Source organism: Protomyctophum parallelum (genome assembly GCF_964188405.1).
Source record: "Protomyctophum parallelum genome assembly, chromosome: 7".
Lineage (NCBI taxonomy): Eukaryota > Metazoa > Chordata > Actinopteri > Myctophiformes > Myctophidae > Protomyctophum > Protomyctophum parallelum.
The window spans coordinates 7,099,308-7,122,630 of NC_139705.1; the positions used below are offsets into that span (position 1 = coordinate 7,099,308).

The following is a 23,323-nucleotide window of genomic DNA, read 5'->3' on the forward strand; positions in this document are numbered from 1 at the left end:
AAGCTCACAACATGGTTTCAGAATAATTGATTTTCACATGAATTGGCACCCCTACTTTTTGCAGGCAGCGATAGGTCATTTCTTAGTCATGTTTTTTGTGTCGTCTTGGACCATTCTATGATGCATATGATACCTAATTAAAGTTTAGGAAGTGCCCACTCCATTTTCCTGTGTGCTTGTTGGTAGATTTTGCCGTTCATAGATTATTTTATATTTTGGTATGAGATTGTGTGTTTGAGTAGTTTGACAAATGTTTATTCTGAACCAAGGGTTTTACAGGCTTATCACATTGTTTTGTATAACCTAGTGAAACAAGATGTGAGACCACATTACAGCCCAAAATAACCAAAGCAAAATAAACATTATTTTGTTTTAAGTGATGTTTGTTTGATTTTGGATCATGTTAGAGCTGCCGATAATTTTCCAAAACCATGTGTTCAGTTTAATTTGACAAACGTTCAACATTTGAATACCGATCCGTGTTGAAATATCTGTGTTATAAGAGCTGTGTAATGGTTTTCATTCTCCTCATTACTCTCCCGATACCTGTTTTGCAGGTTCAAAGGACAAAGTAACCATCCCAACCTCAAGCTTTCCCAGACTCTCTGCATCCGACGAGCAGTCGTCGTCTCTGGCCTCGCCGTGCTCCGTCGCCCTCTCTGCCTCCGAGCGGGCTCCGTCCTCCCCCAACACCACGGCCCCCGACGAGTCCCCCGCCGCGGGCCAGGAGCACGCGGGCCAGGCCGCCCGGGCGAGAGGACAGCACTCTCATCAGCACCACAAGCATCCCACCAGCCCCGACGACACCCTGGACAGAAAAGCCCTCCACAAGAAGAGCGACTCCAACCCGCCGCACAAAGACAAGCCTGCCAGTCCCAAGAGAGCGACTGGCCGGCGGCCTGATCAGGCCGAGCGATCCCAGAGCCCCAGGAAGACAGACCGAGGCCACGGTGGATCCCAAGAGGACATGAGCAAGGAGAGAAGGCCCCACGGACAAAGAGAACACTCCTCTAGCCCCAAGAAGAGCTCCAAGATGCAACAAGACCCCACTGCGGCTAAGAGCCTCGATGAGCCTCAGAGCCCCCGGCGCCCGGGGGGCCAGCAGCCCAGCAGCTCCGTCCCTTCCGGTGAAGGGAGAGACGACGACGACGATGCGGCCCAGCGGCAGGAAAGGGGGACCCTAGAGAGAGGAGACGCGACCAGGGGAACCAACGAACGGCGCAAGAGAGACAAAGGGGCCGAGCGAGAGGCGGAGCCCCAGAGTAGAGCCCCCCAATCCCAAACTAACCCGGCGAGGGCGGGGGGGTCCGACGCGGATCACGCCACCCTGAGCCGGAGGGGCAGGAGAGAGAAGGACGGAGAGGACGCGAGAGAGACGGGAAACAACCACGGCGGATCGAGTGAAGAGGTCAACAAAAAGGACCCCAGGGGATCCAGCGGGAGCATCCACGACCCGGGCTGCAACGGCATTAAGAAGGCTTCCATCACGCCCGGGCCATGGAAAGTCCCCAGCTCAGCCAAGATCCAGTCCCAGGTGGAGAGGAACTAAATACGCACCCCCACTCATCCATTATGGAACGGAACGGAAGCCTTCCGAAGCATGGGTGGTCATGGAATGAAACGAATGAATACTTTTTTGAGACTTGGAAGATGAGCAACGATAACATCACTGTGTAACCCACGGCTACATTTGCTTCGCATCATTTACCAGTGACTTTCTTTCCACCCTCTGCCTCATATCAAGTCGGTTGGCACCGGGCTCTTTGTCGGATCCGACGAGCATATTTGTACGTGCTATTTGTACGTGTGTCTGTCTGTTTGCATAGAGGGGTGGGTTTGGGTCTGATTTTGGACATGGCAGTGAAGTCTCTTGTCCTCATTGTGCCAATCGGAGACTCCGGCTTTAAATGAAGGTGCACTGTATCACTCTCACTGTGAGACTCTTTGTAGGCGATGACACACAAAAAGAATCATCTCTCTCTCTGCTTGCTTCAATGAAGGATCCTGTGTTTTATTTGTCAGTCTGAAAGTTTAAAAGCCGTCTAGATCCACACAGAAATCACCCAGCTTCTCCTGTTGGGGAATATTCCATTGTTTTGTCACTGAATGTCTGAGGTTATGGTGACCACCCCCCTAAATCAGTGGTTCTTAAAACGGGGTCCGGGGACCCCCAGAGGTCCTTGGGGGGGGGGGGGGGGATCCAAGGGGTCCCCAGCTAAATTAGTTAATTTTTAATTTAAAAATGTGGGATACTTTGGAAACATTTGAACTACTTACATGGGGGTCCCTGGCAGAGAATAGGTTTAGATGGGGGTCCAAAAACATACATTTGGGAATCCAAAAACCCTGAGCTGTGAACTGTGCGTGTGTGAGCGTCTTTGCACACATTTAAAGACTCTGAATCATGCTGTTCTCATGGGCTTTGCAGTGGGTGTTGGACTACCATGGAGCTTTACAGGAACCAATCAGATCAGAAGACCAGACACTTGTGGTTAGACTTCTATTGTTTGTTATTATGCGTGTTTATAATGAAGTATAATGTAATTTATTGAAATGATATGACCAAGAAATACTTAAAGTATGCATTATCCACACGGACTCATTTATGCCTCCATGTGGTGAATAAATAGAAACGGAATGTGTACATCTGCATCATCGTGGACATTTGTCTCCTATTATACCGTATATTGCGTCATCATTCAAATGTGTATAATATTCTCAACAAGAACAAATGTCCACTGCTATTTCTCAACTCGGTATACATTATTAACCAGTGTTATGCAAGTCTAGCAAATGAACGAGCCTGTTATTTTGTTGATGCATAACGCTGCTGTCAGGCAGAAACCTTGTATATTCGCCTGCGTTTCAATGGATCCAATCCCAATGTATTTACTGTTTTGTCACAAGCTCTTGTTAATACTTTTCATTGGTTAAATATTTATATATAAACCCACAGATAGACTTAACCCAATCAGGCCTGACGTCGAAATAAAAAAAAAGTTCGCTCTGAAAGAATATATATTCAAAGATTTGTGCCGCATTTTCACGATTTTTCAAAAATAGCAGACCTACAAGCTCTGCATGTCTTAAGCAAAAAAATAATTTCGAAACTTTTCCAAATCTTTCAATTTCTTTTTAAGATAAGCATATCCACAAGCTCACAACGCATCACAATGCGAGCTTGTAGATCTTCTATTCCTTCTGCTTTTGTGTGACGCTGTCGTGACACAGAAGGGCATTCCTTTACTAAAAGAATAAACATAAAAACATTAAATATGAAGATAACAGGGTTTCTTCCTGACAGCAATGATAAACCATAACCATACATTCTATTTCTATTCACCCATGGTCTGTCCACAGTTCCACAAGCCTATTCCATCCTGTAATGTTGTCTACTGTATTTTAGGTCCTCTGGCTGGCTGTGTGTGTATGTATACCAACCCAATGGCAGGCCTATGTATTTTAGACATCGCTGTAGCTTTGACTGTACTTAATCTGATTTGTATACAGTATATTATAATTTAACAAAGTGATCTATACATAGAGGTCTAATTTAGCTGAGTTGGATTATCTAATCTGATCTGTATTAAATTAGATCTTTGCCTTGAATTTATTAAAAACAAACATATTTGCATTTTATATGAAGTTAGATTTGGCACAATCTATTTTCTTTCCCTCATACTAATATCCAAATCTATTTTGATCAGAGTTGCTATTTATCCATGAATACATTTGTGTTGTTTGCCTTTGTTAACCTTCACTTAAGACATGTCTGTCACACTTTTAATAATGTAAATAAATCCACTTTTCCAAAGAGTCCTGGTTAGGTTTTCACATGGATGGGGAAATTAATAATAATTATGGTCACCAAGATACTGTAGGATATGTGGTCCTAAATTTAGGTTTTAGCAATATTTTATTAAAACAAAATGAATAGGATAGATCAAAAACTGCTGTTCAGGCAAAGTTCATGCAATTCTGAAAAATTAATGTGTAGACTTTCTCAGGAGCGAATGCATCCGGCAGGGGCGCTAGTGAACACTTTACAGTTTAAACCAGTAGGGGCGCTAGTGAACACTTTACAGTTTATACCAGTCCCACCCATTGCAGCACCCATCATCACATCTGTTGTCTCTCTGCTACTGTGGACAGTGTGGAGTACAGAGACACCTAGTGGTTTCTATACAGTACTGCATGTCTGCTCATTTGGGAGCTTGACTTGTGGAAATCACTGTTACAACAATACTGGCAAGTGGCAACCCATATAAACATAAATGTATAAATTGCGTTAACCGTTACAGCCATGTCTAATATATGTTAGGATGGATGGGCGGACGGACGGACACATATACCTGTGTCTCAGTCTGAAAGACCTCATACTAATAACTGTCTAGTGTCTATCTTAAAGTTTATGTGATAGGCTACCGTTTTATTACCGTTCCTGCCATCATTATTGTCTCTGTGATACTGTGGCCTTGCATTGCTTCTACATAAAACGCCTATTCACATTATTGTAGTTTGTAAATGTTTATAAATTGTACAGCAAATGTATAAATATTTGCCTTCATTCAGAAAAGAAAATATATAAATCCTCTGTAAATCGTTTCATTATTTTTTTAAGTATACAAGGAAAATTATATAACTGCGGTGAAAGGAAATAATCATGGCATCCTGTTCATGCACTGATAAATAAACGTTTACTGAATAAACTGCCCTTGTGTTTCTTTATTTGTTTTAACATTTTTGTGAATTTATGGAAATTATTATTAATGAATAATTAATTATTTAACCATATAAAGTGCTATAAAGGAGCTATAAAGGGTGTAACGTCGTTCATTTTTATAAACATGACGTCAGCTGTAAGAGCTGGATGCGTGCAGGGCCGCACGCGCTCACTAACATAAACTACAACTCCCAGGTTCATCCCGCTGTTGTGCCGTTGTTTGTAGTTTTTAGCACGTCGCTGTGTATGCGCGCATGCGCATACACAGCGACGTGCTAAAAACTACAAACAACGGCAATACAGACTACAATTGCTCACCGACTTGCGCAGTGGGAATTCAGCTTTCAGCGTTTTTTGAGCTAGACCTTTAAATATAACCGTACTGTGTAGCCTACGTGCAAAGATGGCAGCTCAAGTCGACTTGGTCCTAGCCCTGTAAACATGACTCTCGTATTCATACGAGAGTCATGACGCAACTTCACCCTGGTCTTTGCAGACGCTACATTTACAAATAATAAAAATATATAAACATTCGCATTTCAAATATAAAGTACTCACAAAGTGTCCCACGGGTGTTAGTTAGTAGCAGCGCCAGCGATTAGAATTTCTGCATCCCGCGTTGTTTAATAAAAAGCATTTTTATCCGAGGTGTTATTTTGCCATTGGCTTTCAACTACGCGCCCCTATCGGTCGGGAGGAGGGTGGCACTCGGTGTGTTCGATATAGGTACGCTGACCGCCCTGCCAATACAGACTAATAGGCGAGTGCGCTCCCGGTGTGCAACTGTGGATTTCCCAAACGAACCCCGTTTGAAAAAAGTAGCCGGGGCGCTCGGATAAAAATGCTTTTTATTAAACAACGCGGGACGCAGCAATTCTAATCGCTCGCGCTGCTACTAACTAACACCCGTGGGACACTTTGTGAGTACTTTATATTTGAAATCTGAATGTTTATATATACGGAAATCTTGTAAATGCAGCGACTGCAAAAAACAGGGCAAAGTTACTGCATGACTGTCATGATAATTATCATGGCAGTCATGTTCCAGGGCTAACTTGGTCCATGCGAAAGTACAAGTGAAGACAGGGGACAGCCTAGACAAATTAATCAAAGAGAAGAACCTGCCCTCTTCACCTTTACGCCTCTCAAAGTGGTGAAGGCCAAGACACAGGATTACAAAGAAAAGCACAGAGATACACATCTCAAACTCAAGCCAAAGAAGGAAAATACAGAGGCAAATGTGAAATGTGTGGAACCGAAGAAAAGGAAGGGTGAGCTATTCACCCCCTATATTTCTATACTTTAGTCACGTTTTCCCTTTTTTCTAACCGTATATTCTTCTTCTTCTTTTTTGCATAGAAGAAGTGTATATTTGTATGTTTTTGAGGGGCCCCTCCTCACAGGTTTAATGTTTGTCTTTAGTTCAATGTTTGTTTTGTAAACGCCATTGACAATGAAGGGAAAATGTAGTCATAATGTCACTTGTGAGGCACAAGTGACAAATTGTCTCTTTATTGATATCCGTTTAATGTTTGTGTTGGCACCATTTGTTTTGTATAGATAGATAGAATACTTTATTGGCAGTTTAAGAAAATTACAGAAATAAAACATTTTTTAAAAACGCCAAATGGACTTAGACACAAAAAAGCCTTCGCTTGTTTCCATTGTGGTCCACTTTGAAACATGAAACTATACACACACCATTACATCACCTAGCCGCAATTTGCAACTCTAGATTTTTTTACAATGGGTTGAATCTAGAGTTGCATTAAGCTCCATCCACTTCCTATTCATGATTTTCGGTTTCTGATCTGCTGGTCTTAAATGACGTTAAACTCACCAAATTGCAGCTGTAGTCCAAGCTTGAATTATCCTCTTTCAATCTGCCGAGCTTGTTTTTCATAAAAATCCCCCGTAGACATGTTATGAGTTACTTTCTGTCCAAAATATTCCAAGAGTGACATTTCCGAGCCGCCATTTGTATTTTTGCAACGTGCCGTAAAACAAGATGTGAGGGGGAGCGCTTGTTTAATAGAAGGCTGTGTGTGATGGGGCGTCGCACTGTGTCTGCCTCTTCTTTGGGTGTCTTACCTGCGCAGGTAAGATTTAGGCATTCCTGCATAACTTCCTGGTTTGATGATGATGTCACGCGCATACCCTCTATTAGGATGCTAATTAGGATTGGTGTGGTGTCTACTTTTGCTAATTGGGATCAACTGGCGGACGGTTATGAGGATATAGGATTAGGATTAATCCTAAGAACACAGTTACGATTACGAACAATTCAAGAACAGCTGAAACTAACTAGACTTTTCTTCTAGAATCTGGAGACTAACTAGACATTTCTTACAAAGAATTTAAAGAAGAAACTAAGGAAGGATATTGGTGAATGAGGCCCAATGAGCTGCCCAAGCATAAGCAGTTAAACACCTTCTTTGGTATTTAACTACTCTCAGGGAATCAAACCTGTACAGGGTTGATTGCAAAATATTAGACCGGGCAATATTATGGTGCTGTGAAATCTAAGACTGGTATTCATGGTCTGTTGATGATCTATGTTGGGACCCGTGAGGAGTGGTGGTGTGTAGATTTAAGTAGGCATTGGTTGGTGGCTATTCTGCCATCGGCATTGGTAAAAGAATGCTATTATGCTGAATAATAACTCTGAATGCACTCCCTGGATCCTTACCTACCGAACCTCTCCAAAACCATGCCTCAACTAAACCACATGGTTGCCTCAGACTATCAATTAGATAGATTTCCACTAGACAAATTGAAATGTCTAGCTATTAATAGTCGATTAAGACACCCCGTAGCTGGCTACTAGCAGCCACTGCTTCCCATCACCATTGTCGATGATAAAGGCTCATACATAGTCTGGATTTACTACAACATGACGTCACGAGCCGCGGTGAAGAGCAAACCACCACCACCGCTCCAGCCCTTCTCTCTGTTTTTACTCACCACCGCTCAACGTTATTTCAGCTCCGGTGGTCAGCTCACCACCGGAGCGGTGGTCACCTCACCACCGAAAATCCAGACTATGAATAGGCCTTAAGCCTCCTCCGCTGTCTACTCCAGGAGCTTTGCTAGGGAGAGCAACGTTGGGAAAAGGCAGACATTCAAGTGGGACAAGGCGTGCTATCATTGCAGCACTTGCCAGGCGCCCCGGAGCCCCCCTGGGTTACTGGGGTACAGTGGACTCCCTCAGGTGAAACGCCCCGGGGTGTGCAGCCAAAGAATAGACTTTGCACAGTTTGCAGCTTGCCTCTGGAGGCACACCAATGCCTATTGATGTATTACGCGCAAGTATTGTGGTCGTGCTGGTACGACTGCACGTGTATGCTTGGTAGGTATTGATGGTGACGTAATTAAGATATGTATCAATGCCGGGTTATAACTGGCTTTTGATGGTGACGTAATAAAGATAGGTTACGGATTACATACATGTATACATACAGACATTACCGGGGCTGAGATTTGAAAGTTCGTAGCGGTCGACAGTACTTGCACGCTCTGCTTGCACAAATGCACACTAGTAGGCCATTAATGGCCTACTTGTGTGCAACGCGCAAGTAGGCACTCGACAGAGTGCCGTTCTAGTTGTTAATTGTGGTTGTTAATTTTGTTAGGGGAATGCTTTGCATGTGTATTATGATGAATGACATTTTGTTCATTTTTGCCATTCCATTTGGTTTCATGTGTATACAAATTGGTTGCAAATAATGGGCAACAGGGCTATTCCCCTCTTTTTTCTGTTGTATGATGTTGAGCTGTACTGAGCTTATCTGCTGCAAACACTACAAATAAACCCTGTTTCTTGTATTGAGAAGTTGTGAGGTCTTCAAACCGTCATCATCCTATTCATGTCTAACTAGGTTTCAGTTAAGTGCATAAAATCAAGCTTATATTTAACTATGAGGTCATTCATAAAAACATTACCCTTTGGCAAGAGACCAAAGGGAATAGATAATCAAGTTAGAAATGGTTGCAGTACCAGAACAAGAATAATTCACGTTAATTCAAGTGAATTCACTTCATACACGTTTTGTCTGTGTATAAGCATTGATTCAATGGTACTGGGATTGAGATGGGCGTTTCAGTCTCTTACATGTGACTTGGACCACCCAGTACCGTATCTTGATTTGTTTGTGTAAACACTAAACACTAGTCTAGAGCAAGGTTATAATAGTTTTGGTTTTTTCATTATAGTTTAGTTTTAGTTAGTTTTGACATATTTTTTTCGAATTCAGTTAGTTTTAGTTAGTTTTTAGAGCGGGTTTGCTAGTTTTAGTTTAGTTTTTATTTTGTGAAAATGCTTAGTTTTAGTTTAGTTTTAGTTTAGTTTTAGTTTAGTTTTAGTTTTTGCTGCCTTACGGTGCTGAAAAGTGCCGTAAAAACGGCTCGGGAAATAAGGAAAAGTACCGAATTAATTTAAAAGGTTTATATTCTAAATGTCCGTAAGGCATATAAATATTGTTAAAAAAACGATAACGAATGCCATTTTGTCTATCATTTCAGTTCGTTTTAGTTAGTTTTGTGAACACACAATACAGTTTTAGTTTAGTTATCGTTTTTTAATTTATTTTAGTTTCAGTTTAGTTTCAGTTAACTAAAATGTTTTTTTAATTCTAGTTTTCGTTTTTTCGTTAGTTATAGTTAACTATAATAACCTTGGTCTAGAGCCCTGTCTGTTTCCCAAACAGTGGGTCACGGACCAATTCTTATGTGTCGCGAGTAATCGACTTTATTTCTTTCATTTATCCTACATTTTGTTTTTAATTATTTCAAAATACTTTCAATCCCAACCCCCCCCCCCCCAAATAAAATTCAAGAAATAAAAACAAATTACAATTTATTTTTCTTTTACGCTACCACAATAATTTGCATAATTATGGTGGTCACGACATTTACATGTTATCTCTTTGGTATGTTCCGTATGGGTGTGTCACATATATTGTCATATTATTTGATTTACTGTATACCCTGAAATCTTGAATAGACAAAACTGTGAAAAAAAATAAGAAATAAAAACAAATTCAGATTCAGATAATTTCATAAAATAATTACCAAATATCCAAGAAATGCCATTCATTCGGAGAAAAAAAAAAAAGTAGCCATGAAACACAGAGTTCTCTGAAAGCTGCCTTCTTTCCTCTGTGGGCAGGTGAGCCGTACCTACTGTTCAGGGACATACCGCGCTGGACCCATGAGGCAGATCAGCCTGGTCGGTGCACTGGCGGAGGAGGTGGGCGACTTTTTCCCAGAGTTCCTGGACATGCTGGAGGAGTCACCTTTTCTCAAGGTCAGGCTTCTTACCATGTCTATTACTATTATTACTGATGGGCTGCAGCTGGGCAGCATCAGGGATGAGGGCTCCACTGCACATATCAGACAGGCCACAGGTTTTCAAAGTGTTGGCCACAAGGGGGTGCTGGGGGGCAAAGGAATGGGAAAAATGTGTTATATAAATTCTCTCTCTCTCTCTCTCCCTCTCTACACACAATTCAAATCATAAGATTATTATTATAACCTGTGTGTGTGTGTGTGTGTGTGTGTGTGTGTGTGTGTGTGTGTGTGTGTGTGTGTGTGTGTGTGTGTGTGTGTGTGTGTGTGTGTGTGTGTGTGTGTGTGTGTGTGTGTGTGTGTGTGCGCGCGCGCACATGTGCGTGTGTGCGTACGTGCGTGTAGGTCAGGTGATTGATGTAGACAATGGGATTCGCTGTGAAAACCTGCCAATCATTACACCTACTGGAGATGTAGTGGTGTCTAGTCTGAACGTGCAGGTAAATCACACAAACACAGGCACACACACACACACACACACACACTCACTCTGGCACACGTACGCACACATTAGGGCATTAAGCAACTAGTCGACTGTTCAACTAGTCAACTAGTAAATCCACTAGTCGACTTTGTTGGTACTAGTTGACTAAATTATATAATTTTATAAATATATATTTTTTTATTTTATTTTATATAATAGTTAGTTAAACAACTAGTCGACTAGTAATTTAGAACTGGGCAATTAACTGAAAATATCAAAACTGATATTGGACCCAATAACTTAATCTTGCTCATCGACACGAAAACAATAAAAATAAAAAAATAATAATCAACTAAATCAATCTGGTTAAATATTTATTTAACCCTGTTTTACAATATTTATTTAACCCTGTATTATATCTGTTGTACAAGAATAGCTTGTTGAGCTTCTATTTTCGTGATTTCAAGTCATAATCGCTCACCACAGTTGCTCTTGTGGCGGCATCTTGTGGACTAAACTGTACACACAGGCACTAAAACACATAGGACACAAATACTCATACATCGCATGTAGTGACACAGTGAGACAAACATTATTTTGTCTCCAACGCTTTAAGTATTGTCTACTTAAAGCACAGTATTCCGACTCCAACCTGAATTATTTATTTTATTTCATGAAACTGACACTTCCCGTTCCCAATGCATTCTGTGTAGGATGATAGGAATCAGGTTAAAGATGGGCAAAGTTGGCCGTTAATTCCCCTTTGAACCATATTACTTTCTGTGTGTGTGTGCGTGTGTGTTTGCGTGTGTGCGTGCGTGTTGCAGATAGGGATGGACGTGTTGATTACAGGACCTAATGGATGTGGGAAAAGTTCTCTGTTCAGGATCCTCAGTGGTCTGTGGCCGATCTACTCTGGAGTCTTACACAGACCTCCACCTACATACATGTTCTACATACCCCAGAGGTACCACTATTACTACAGCTTGTACTACTACTAGTGCTATTATTACTACTACTATGACATAATAATCACAATCATAATCATGAGCTGCAGGTAGCAACTTATTGGGTCCTTGAATCTGTACCTGCACATTGGTTAAGATGGCACAAAGCAGAACTGTAAGTTAATAAACAATAATGTGTGTCTGTGTTGCAGGCCCGTCTGTAGGTTCTCTGCGTGATCAGGTGATTTATCCTGACTCTGTAGAGGAGATGCACCTCAGAGGAATCACTGACTCCCATCTAGAACACATCCTACGCACTGTACACCTGCTCTATATACTGGACAGAGAAGAAGGTAGGCCTACAGTAAGGTTCTGTATATATATACAGTATACTGGACACGCAGATAAGAAGGTACGATCGACTACAGTTTTGTATATACCGAATAGACCCAGTAGGACTACTGTTTATTCTGGACTATGAGAGTATAAATCAGAGGTAAAGAGAATGAACTTGAATTTGAGGACTATGTAAACTGAAAAAATGAAAAAGAGGTAGGAACTGCTATACAGTGCACAGAGAAAGTGTTACAGTAGATGTACTCGTCACCAGAGAATGACGTAGAACTACTGTAGTGGACAGAGAGAAGATCCTACCAACTACATATTTAGAGACGGTAGTTTAGGAGAAGAAAGAGAAGAGAGGAATGATGAATGGATAGGTGATGTCATAAATTACATACTGTAACGTGTGTGTGTGTGTGTGTGTGTGTGTGTGTGTGTGTGTGTGTGTGTGTGTGTGTGTGTGTGTGTGTGTGTGTGTGTGTGTGTGTGTGTGTGTGTGTGTGTGTGTGTGTGTGTGTGTGTGTGTGTGTGTGTGTGTGTGTGTGTGTGTGTGCGCGTGCGTGTAGGTTGGGATTCTGTTAGTGATTGGAAGGATGTTTTGTCTGGAGGAGAGAAACAGAGGATGGGGATGGCTCGCATGTTCTATCACCTGGAAGAAAAGAGCTGATTTTATGAACAACAAACTTTAACACAGGAATATTACATTTATAACTCAATTTCCTCCTCCCTGCCCCATTTACAGTATGTAACCTCTCTGTCTCTGTATCTCACACACACACACGCATGCATGCATGCACACACATGCACACACACACACACACACACACACACACACACACACACACACACACACACACACACACACACACACACTCACACACTCACACACACAGATTGCATTTGATACTTCTTGTACTGTATTATCCTGATATATCCTCATGTATCCTGCTATATTGGGTGCACACTCTGCAACACTTTGTCATAATATTCCGTTTTCCATGAAAAACATAGGCCTGTCTAATTGTCTGTCTCTCTGCGTTTCTCTCTCTCTGTGTGTCTGTCTCTCTGTGTTTCTGTCTCTCTGCGTGTATGTCTCTCTGTGTGTCTGTCTCTCTGCGTGTCTGTCTCTCTGTGTGTCTGTCTCTCTGCGTGTCTGTCTCTCTGCGTGTCTGTCTCTCTGCGTGTCTGTCTCTCTGTGTGTCTGTATCTCTGTGTGTCTGTCTCTCTGCGTGTCTGTCTCTCTGTGTGTCTGTCTCTCTGCGTGTCTGTCTCTTTATGTGTCTGTCTCTTTATGTGTCTGTCTCCTAGGAGGAGAAACAGCGCTTGGAGAGCCAGTTGTCCGGAATTCCCAAGATGCAACAGTGTGTACAGGGCTGTATTTTGCGTGTCTTAAGTACCAGGTCTTATTACTTAACTTAAGACCTGGAGGCGTGATCAATGTCATTTGGCTGTTCTGAATGGCCAAAGAGCATTGACCACGCCTCCAGTTCTTAAGTTAAGTAATAAGACCTGGTACTTAAGACACGCAAAATACAGCCCTGTGTTGGTTTGTGTTGCCAAGAGGTATTGCTGGTTAACAAAAACTACCTCTGCCAAGGCAGTGTTTACACCGCCATCTGTCAGTCCATTAAGAATTTCCCATGAACAGATATGCACAAAACTTGGAAGAACCACTTTCAACCTGGTGTCCCTATTTTGGGCTTGTCCTCATCAGTGAACAGGTATTTTCACTATTTCTCATGCAAGGAAGTAGAGCTTGCTTGCTTGTGGTTAGGTTTTCATGCCGATTGACCAAACGGGGGTTAGGAAGTGAGTGTGGCCGGTCCCACCCATGTCATAGACCGACTGCCACCTTGGTGGTCAGAATGTGAAGTTCTTTTACATTTCAAACATTAATTTGATCTGGTCATCATTAAAATCGATTTGATCTCATCTTCAGTCAGAGTAATTTTATGTATTTGATATGATCTTCATTCATATAAGTGTACAATGTGAAGTCGTTAGTGTCAATGTTAATAGATGGACTGTCTAACTCTAAACTGACTGTTTAGGTAAATTAATGTGTAATATTTTATTCATATATACCAGGGGTCCTCAACTAGAAATGATGAAGGTCCACAAATATTTTTTTGAATAAGACCGAGGTCCGGTCCCATGCGCGGCGTCCATCGGAGAGCGGGGCTCTATGCCCGTTTAGTATGGTCAAGCCAAGCTTATACAAATCAGATCCCCTTCCACCCAACCAATAATGGGGTGCAGAGTGCAGGCCCGGAGTGGAACTCCAAATCCAAATCACACTGCGCGCGCCAGAAAAACTCACTTATTTATGTTACATTTTATCTTGTAAACTTTTATTTTGACCATCATTGTTGTCAATTTATGTTTCTTCTCCTATTCTTTGTTGTTGTTTGCTCCTTTGTGCCGACTGGTCGACTAAAGGTTTTAGTCGACCAAATATATACGATTTTAGTCGACTTTACACTTGATTTAGTCTATACTAAAACCTATTTTGGCGGGTCATCGTAATTAATGGCTGATTTTATTTACACCTGGTTGCATGCTGAAAATAAGCTAATCTAAGCTTGAAATGTGTCGCTCTGAAACTCGTGAGCTTATAGATCTGCATCAACACTGGTATGAGGCTAATGATTGGTAGAAACACTGCTATGAGGCTAATTAATATCAGAATACTGATATATATACTGTCTGATTATAGCTGTTACAATTCCAAACATGCAAACATGACCCGCTTTAATTACTTCAGTCTAAAGTAGTAGCTTATTGACTAATATTAAAACTTAACACACAAACGTGACGTACGCATACACAGGCATATGAGGGATATACTGATTTTCTTTTTACATGATATTTACGTTTATTATTTTTTCAATCTAACCTACAAACATTCCTCTTCTCCCCATACACACAAATGGCAGTGCACATACTGTATTTAAAAACATCATTGAAGACAACAAGAGACAATGGTTGCAATCATTTCCAATATTATTATTTCATATTTTACAAAATAAACACAAATAAGACAAAATAAACCAAAATATGTTGCATACAATGAAATAAACGTATACAGTTACAATATGTATAAGATTAAGATCTGTTGGCTATTTTGTGAATTAGTGCTGTTCCCAAAACAGTTTGAGGGGCACTAGCCCTCACATTTGTTTTGAGCACTTTTAACCACAAAAAAGGCATCCAAAGTCTATGGACTTTTAATGTTTTTCACGGCAGTAAAGGTCATGTGACGTCGCCACTTTGACCCTCGACCCCCATGCTGGAAGCAGGTCTCGCGTCCATTTACAGTAGACGACACGTTTTGTTTTTCCTTTTTCTAGATTCTAGCGCCGCCCTGGCGGCCATCTCAAAAACCTCCATCACGCCCTCCTTTGTTTTTGGAGAGCACTCCATGTGTCCAACGGCGCCGATTCTGTCTGCCACGTAGCGCCCCTGCTCCGTCGTCACAGGTTTCTGCTTAATTTTGGCCAGCTCCGTGCGGGTGTACTCGTCGTCGAGCAGGTCCTTTTTATTCCCCACCAAGACGACGGGAACATTAGGGCAGAAGTATTTGACCTCCGGGGCCCACTGGTGAAGGATGTTCTCCAGACTTCCTGGGTTGTCGATGGAGTAGCACATGAGGACGACGTCGGTATCCGAGTAAGAGAGAGGACGTAGTCTGTCATAGTCCTCTTGGCCGGCCGTGTCCCAGAGTGCCAGCTCCATCTGTTTCTTTTTCACCTCGATGTTAGCCATGTAGGTCTCGAACACTGTAGGCACATAGACCTCTGGGAAGATGTTCTTACTGAACACGATGAGTAGACACGTCTTCCCACAGCCTCCATCTCCCACCACCACCAACTTTCTCGCGATTGCTGGCATTGTGTATATATGTTGCAAAAGTATGTTTATTACGTGAACGCTGGCGATTTCAGGGTCACTGATGTCTCTCAAGCGTGAGATTCTGCTTTTAAAGCTGAGCTGACCGTGCTCACATCATCATTATCACTGTGATGTCACTATGATGTGGATGTATATGATGATGTCAGTCATGCCCAAATATGGAGTTCCATGTGTTTCTCACCCAAATAGGAAGGTCTGTGATGTCAGCCTATATAGCCTATACTCCCTACTACATCAGGTGACCATGGCAACCGGAAATCATCAAACACAGACAGAGTGATGCAGTACCCACAATTGTACCCATCTGTTTGTTTACCTTTTATGCCCATATATGGAGATCTCTGTCTGTCTATGAATTTTTTATGCCCATAAATGGGCATAAAAAGCATACCAGGGATATCCATATATGGACATGAAAGGTAGACAAACAGATGGGTACGACGGGTATCATAAGGGACACGGACAGACAGACAGACAGAGATCTCCATATATGGGCATAAAGGGTACACAGATGGTTACAATGGGTACCAATAAGGCACACAGTTTCAGGTTGCCATGGTGTGGTTGCTCCCACACTGTGGAACGCCCTACCCTTTTCAATTAAAAATGCAGAGTCTGTTGAAGGTTTCAAGGTCTTGTTAAAAACTCACTTATTTATGTTACATTTTATCTTGTAAACTTTTATTTTGACCATCATTGTTGTCAATTTATGTTTCTTCTCCTATTCTTTGTTGTTGTTTGCTCCTTTGTGCCGATATATACGATTTTAGTCGACTTTACACTTGATTTAGTCTATACTAAAACTTATTTTGGCGGGTCATCGTAATTAATGGCTGATTTTATTTACACCTGGTTGCATGCTGAAAATAAACTAATCTAAGCTTGAAATGTGTCGCTCTGAAACTCGTGAGCTTATAGATCTGCATCAACACTGCTATGAGGCTAATGATTGGTAGAAACACTGCTATGAGGCTAATGATTGGTAGAATCCTCGGGTCTATTATGGGATAATAATAGTGAGCACAACTGGCGGACCCCAGTTTCACTTAATGTGGCCCTCAGCAGGTTAATATCAGAATACTGATATATTACTGTCTGATTATAGCTGTTACAATTCCAAACATGCAAACATGACCCGCTTTAATTACTTCAGTCTAAAGTAGTAGCTTATTGACTAATATTAAAACTTAACACACGAACGTGACGTACGCATACACAGGCATATGAGGGATATACTGATTTTCTTTTTACATGATATTTACGTTTATTATTTTTTCAATCTAACCTACAAACATTCCTCTTCTCCCCATACACACAAATGGCAGTGCACATACTGTATTTAAAAACATCATTGAAGACAACAAGAGACAATGGTTGCAATCATTTCCAATATTATTATTTCATATTTTACAAAATAAACACAAATAAGACAAAATAAACCAAAATATGTTGCATACAATGAAATAAACGTATACAGTTACAATATGTATAAGATTAAGATCTGTTGGCTATTTTGTGAATTAGTGCTGTTCCCAAAACAGTTTGAGGGGCACTAGCCCTCACATTTGTTTTGAGCACTTTTAACCACAAAAAAGGCATCCAAAGTCTATGGACTTTTAATGTTTTTCACGGCAGTAAAGGTCATGTGACGTCGCCACTTTGACCCTCGACCCCCATGCTGGAAGCAGGTCTCGCGTCCATTTACAGTAGACGACACGTTTTGTTTTTCCTTTTTCTAGATTCTAGCGCCGCCCTGGCGGCCATCTCAAAAACCTCCCTCACGCCCTCCTTTGTTTTGGGAGAGCACTCCATGTGTCCAAAGGCGCCGATTCTGTCTGCCACGTAGCGCCCCTGCTCCGTCGTCACAGGTTTCTGCTTAATTTTGGCCAGCTCCGTGCGGGTGTACTCGTCGTCGAGCAGGTCCTTTTTATTCCCCACCAAGACGACGGGAACATTAGGGCAGAAGTATTTGACCTCCGGGGCCCACTGGTGAAGGATGTTGTCCAGACTTCCTGGGTTGTCGATGGAGTAGCACATGAGGACGACGTCGGTATCCGAGTAAGAGAGAGGACGTAGTCTGTCATAGACCTCATGGCCGGCCGTGTCCCAGAGTGCCAGCTCCACCTGCTTCTTTTTCACCTCGATGTTAGCCATGTAGTTCTCGAACACTGTAGGCACATAGACCTCTGGGAAGATGTTCTTACTGAACACGATGAGTAGACACGTCTTCCCACAGCCTCCATCTCCCACCACCACCAACTTTCTCGCGATTGCTGGCATTGTGTATATATGTTGCAAAAGTATGTTTATTACGTGAACGCTGGCGATTTCAGGGTCACTGATGTCTCTCAAGCGTGATATTCTGCTTTTAAAGCTGAGCTGACCGTGCTCACATCATCATCATCACTGTGATGTCACTATGATGTGGATGTATATGATGATGTCAGTCATGCCCAAATATGGAGTTCCATGTGATTCTCACCCAAATAGGAAGGTCTGTGATGTCAGCCTATATAGCCTATACTCCCTACTACATCAGGTGACCATGGCAACCGGAAATCATCAAACACAGACAGAGTGATGCAGTACCCACAATTGTACCCATCTGTTTGTTTACCTTTTATGCCCATATATGGAGATCTCTGTCTGTCTATGAATTTTTTATGCCCATAAATGGGCATAAAAAGCATACCAGGGATATCCATATATGGACATGAAAGGTAGACAAACAGATGGGTACGACGGGTATCATAAGGGACACGGACAGACAGACAGACAGACAGAGATCTCCATATATGGGCATAAAGGGTACACAGATGGTTACAATGGGTACCAATAAGGCACACAGTTTCAGGTTGCCATGGTGTGGTTGCTCCCACACTGTGGAACGCCCTACCCTTTTCAATTAAAAATGCAGAGTCTGTTGAAGGTTTCAAGGTCTTGTTAAAAACTCACTTATTTATGTTACATTTTATCTTGTAAACTTTTATTTTGACCATCATTGTTGTCAATTTATGTTTCTTCTCCTATTCTTTGTTGTTGTTTGCTCCTTTGTGCCGACTGGTCGACTAAAAGTTTTAGTCGACCAAATATATACGATTTTAGTCGACTTTACACTTGATTTAGTCTATACTAAAACTTATTTTGGCGGGTCATCGTAATTAATGGCTGATTTTATTTACACCTGGTTGCATGCTGAAAATAAGCTAATCTAAGCTTGAAATGTGTCGCTCTGAAACTCGTGAGCTTATAGATCTGCATCAACACTGCTATGAGGCTAATGATTGGTAGAAACACTGCTATGAGGCTAATGATTGGTAGAAACACTGCTATGAGGCTAATGATTGGTAGAATCCTCGGGTCTATTATGGGATAATAATAGTGAGCACAACTGGCGGACCCCAGTTTCACTTAATGTGGCCCTCAGCAGGTTAATATCAGAATACTGATATATTACTGATTATAGCTGTTACAATTCCAAACATGCAAACATAACCCGCTTTAATTACTTCAGTCTAAAGTAGTAGCTTATTGACTAATATTAAAACTTAACACACGAACGTGACGTACGCATACACAGGCATATGAGGGATATACTGATTTTCTTTTTACATGATATTTACGTTTATTATTTTTTCAATCTAACCTACAAACATTCCTCTTCTCCCCATACACACAAATGGCAGTGCACATACTGTATTTTAAAAACATCATTGAAGACAACAAGAGACAATGGTTGCAATCATTTCCAATATTATTTCATATTTTACAAAATAAACACAAATAAGACAAAATAAATCAAAATATGTTGCATACAATGAAATAAACGTATACAGTTACAATATGTATAAGATTAAGATCTGTTGGCTATTTTGTGAATTAGTGCTGTTCCCAAAACAGTTTGAGGGGCACTAGCCCTCACATTTGTTTTGAGCACTTTTAACCACAAAAAAGGCATCCAAAGTCTATGGACTTTTAATGTTTTTCACGGCAGTAAAGGTCATGTGACGTCGCCACTTTGACCCTCGACCCCCATGCTGGAAGCAGGTCTCGCGTCCATTTACAGTAGACGACACGTTTTGTTTTTCCTTTTTCTAGATTCTAGCGCCGCCCTGGCGGCCATCTCAAAAACCTCCCTCACGCCCTCCTTTGTTTTGGGAGAGCACTCCATGTGTCCAAAGGCGCCGATTCTGTCTGCCACGTAGCGCCCCTGCTCCGTCGTCACAGGTTTCTGCTTAATTTTGGCCAGCTCCGTGCGGGTGTACTCGTCGTCGAGCAGGTCCTTTTTATTCCCCACCAAGACGACGGGAACATTAGGGCAGAAGTATTTGACCTCCGGGGCCCACTGGTGAAGGATGTTGTCCAGACTTCCTGGGTTGTCGATGGAGTAGCACATGAGGACGACGTCGGTATCCGAGTAAGAGAGAGGACGTAGTCTGTCATAGACCTCTTGGCCGGCCGTGTCCCAGAGTGCCAGCTCCACCTGTTTCTTTTTCACCTCGATGTTAGCCATGTAGGTCTCGAACACTGTAGGCACATAGACCTCTGGGAAGATGTTCTTACTGAACACGATGAGTAGACACGTCTTCCCACAGCCTCCATCTCCCACCACCACCAACTTTCTCGCGATTGCTGGCATTGTGTATATATGTTGCAAAAGTATGTTTATTACGTGAACGCTGGCGATTTCAGGGTCACTGATGTCTCTCAAGCGTGAGATTCTGCTTTTAAAGCTGAGCTGACCATGCTCACATCATCATCATCACTGTGATGTCACTATGATGTGGATGTGAATATGATGTCAGTCATGCCCAAATATGGAGTTCCATGTGATTCTCCCCCAAATAGGAAGGTCTGTGATGTCAGCCTATATAGCCTATACTCCCTACTACATCAGGTGACCATGGCAACCGGAAATCATCAAACACAGACAGAGTGATGCAGTACCCACAATTGTACCCATCTGTTTGTTTACCTTTTATGCCCATATATGGAGATCTCTGTCTGTCTATGAATATCGGATATTTGGGCATGCTTTTTATGCCCATAAATGGGCATAAAAAGCATACCAGGGATATCCATATATGGACATGAAAGGTAGACAAACAGATGGGTACGACGGGTATCATAAGGGACACGGACAGACAGACAGACAGAGATCTCCATATATGGGCATAAAGGGTACACAGATGGTTACAATGGGTACCAATAAGGCACACAGTTTCAGGTTGCCATGGTGTGGTTGCTCCCACACTGTGGAACGCCCTACCCTTTTCAATTAAAAATGCAGAGTCTGTTGAAGGTTTCAAGGTCTTGTTAAAAACTCACTTATTTATGTTACATTTTATCTTGTAAACTTTTATTTTGACCATCATTGTTGTCAATTTATGTTTCTTCTCCTATTCTTTGTTGTTGTTTGCTCCTTTGTGCCGACTGGTCGACTAAAACCTTTAGTCGACCAAATATATACGATTTTAGTCGACTTTACACTTGATTTAGTCTATACTAAAACTTATTTCGGCGGGTCATCGTAATTAATGGCTGATTTTATTTACACCTGGTTGCATGCTGAAAATAAGCTAATCTAAGCTTGAAATGTGTCGCTCTGAAACTCGTGAGCTTATAGATCTGCATCAACACTGCTATGAGGCTAATGATTGGTAGAAACACTGCTATGAGGCTAATGATTGGTAGAAACACTGCTATGAGGCTAATGATTGGTAGAATCCTCGGGTCTATTATGGGATAATAATAGTGAGCACAACTGGCGGACCCCAGTTTCACTTAATGTGGCCCTCAGCAGGTTAATATCAGAATACTGATATATTACTGTCTGATTATAGCTGTTACAATTCCAAACATGCAAACATGACCCGCTTTAATTACTTCAGTCTAAAGTAGTAGCTTATTGACACTAACTTAACACACGAACGTGACGTACGCATACACAGGCATATGAGGGATATACTGATTTTCTTTTTACGTGATATTTACGTTTATTTTTTTCAATCTAACCTACAAACATTCCTCTTCTCCCCATACACACAAATGGCAGTGCACATACTGTATTTAAAAACATCATTGAAGACAACAAGAGACAATGGTTGCAATCATTTCCAATATTATTATTTCATATTTTACAAAATAAACACAAATAAGACAAAATAAATCAAAATATGTTGCATACAATGAAATAAACGTATACAGTTACAATATGTATAAGATTAAGATCTGTTGGCTATTTTGTGAATTAGTGCTGTTCCCAAAACAGTTTGAGGGGCACTAGCCCTCACATTTGTTTTGAGCACTTTTAACCACAACAAAGGCATCCAAAGTCTATGGACTTTTAATGTTTTTCACGGCAGTAAAGGTCATGTGACGTCGCCACTTTGACCCTCGACCCCCATGCTGGAAGCAGGTCTCACGTCCATTTACAGTAGACGACACGTTTTGTTTTTCCTTTTTCTAGATTCTAGCGCCGCCCTGGCGGCCATCTCAAAAACCTCCCTCACGCCCTCCTTTGTTTTGGGAGAGCACTCCATGTGTCCAAAGGCGCCGATTCTGTCTGCCACGTAGCGCCCCTGCTCCGTCGTCACAGGTTTCTGCTTAATTTTGGCCAGCTCCGTGCGGGTGTACTCGTCGTCGAGCAGGTCCTTTTTATTCCCCACCAAGACGACGGGAACATTAGGGCAGAAGTATTTGACCTCCGGGGCCCACTGGTGAAGGATGTTCTCCAGACTTCCTGGGTTGTCGATGGAGTAGCACATGAGGACGACGTCGGTACCCGAGTAAGAGAGAGGACGTAGTCTGTCATAGTCCTCTTCCCCGGCCGTGTCCCAGAGTGCCAGCTCCACCTGTTTCTTTTTCACCTCGATGTTAGCCATGTAGGTCTCGAACACTGTAGGCACATAGACCTCTGGGAAGATGTTCTTACTGAACACGATGAGTAGACACGTCTTCCCACAGCCTCCATCTCCCACCACCACCAACTTTCTCGCGATTGCTGGCATTGTGTATATATGTTGCAAAAGTATGTTTATTACGTGAACGCTGGCGATTTCAGGGTCACTGATGTCTCTCAAGCGTGAGATTCTGCTTTTAAAGCTGAGCTGACCATGCTCACATCATCATCATCACTGTGATGTCACTATGATGTGGATGTATATGATGATGTCAGTCATGCCCAAATATGGAGTTCCATGTGATTCTCACCCAAATAGGAAGGTCTGTGATGTCAGCCTATATAGCCTATACTCCCTACTACATCAGGTGACCATGGCAACCGGAAATCATCAAACACAGACAGAGTGATGCAGTACCCAAAATTGTACCCATCTGTTTGTTTACCTTTTATGCCCATATATGGAGATCTCTGTCTGTCTATGACTATCGGATATTTGGGCATACCAGGGATATTCATATATGGACATGAAAGGTAGACAAACAGATGGGTACGACGGGTATCATAAGGGACAAGGACAGACAGACAGACAGACAGAGATCTCCATATATGGGCATAAAGGGTACACAGATGGTTACAATGGGTACCAATAAGGCACACAGTTTCAGGTTGCCATGGTGTGGTTGCTCCCACACTGTGGAACGCCCTACCCTTTTCAATTAAAAATG

General features: G+C 42.0%; 5 protein-coding genes across 5 annotated transcripts in view; 1 reads left to right on the forward strand and 4 right to left on the reverse strand.

Moving 5' to 3' along the window:
* Positions 1-4,675, forward strand: part of magi3a (membrane associated guanylate kinase, WW and PDZ domain containing 3a) — a 209,401-nt gene extending 204,726 nt beyond the window's left edge. The window contains exon 21 of the mRNA XM_083769595.1: positions 558-4,675. Coding sequence (XP_083625721.1) covers positions 558-1,549 — 992 coding nt within the window. The 3' untranslated portion in view covers positions 1,550-4,675. The remainder of the gene's footprint in view (positions 1-557) is intronic.
* Positions 4,676-15,094: 10,419 nt separating this feature from the next.
* Positions 15,095-15,673, reverse strand: LOC310861831 (rho-related GTP-binding protein RhoA-B-like; the record flags this gene model as incomplete). The annotated part of the gene is made up of 1 exon (XM_083769500.1): positions 15,095-15,673. One exon carries the CDS (start codon positions 15,671-15,673, stop codon positions 15,095-15,097), a length of 579 nt encoding a protein of 192 aa, XP_083625626.1.
* Positions 15,674-17,395: 1,722 nt separating this feature from the next.
* Positions 17,396-17,974, reverse strand: LOC310861250 (rho-related GTP-binding protein RhoA-B-like; the record flags this gene model as incomplete). Its single annotated transcript, XM_083768647.1, has 1 exon — positions 17,396-17,974. The coding sequence occupies one exon, from the start codon at positions 17,972-17,974 to the stop codon at positions 17,396-17,398; it is 579 nt and encodes a 192-aa protein (XP_083624773.1).
* Positions 17,975-19,754: 1,780 nt separating this feature from the next.
* Positions 19,755-20,333, reverse strand: LOC310861251 (rho-related GTP-binding protein RhoA-B-like; the record flags this gene model as incomplete). The annotated part of the gene is made up of 1 exon (XM_083768648.1): positions 19,755-20,333. One exon carries the CDS (start codon positions 20,331-20,333, stop codon positions 19,755-19,757), a length of 579 nt encoding a protein of 192 aa, XP_083624774.1.
* A 1,792-nt stretch (positions 20,334-22,125) lies between these two features.
* Positions 22,126-22,704, reverse strand: LOC310861392 (rho-related GTP-binding protein RhoA-B-like; the record flags this gene model as incomplete). Its single annotated transcript, XM_083768813.1, has 1 exon — positions 22,126-22,704. One exon carries the CDS (start codon positions 22,702-22,704, stop codon positions 22,126-22,128), a length of 579 nt encoding a protein of 192 aa, XP_083624939.1.
* Positions 22,705-23,323: the final 619 nt, after the last annotated feature.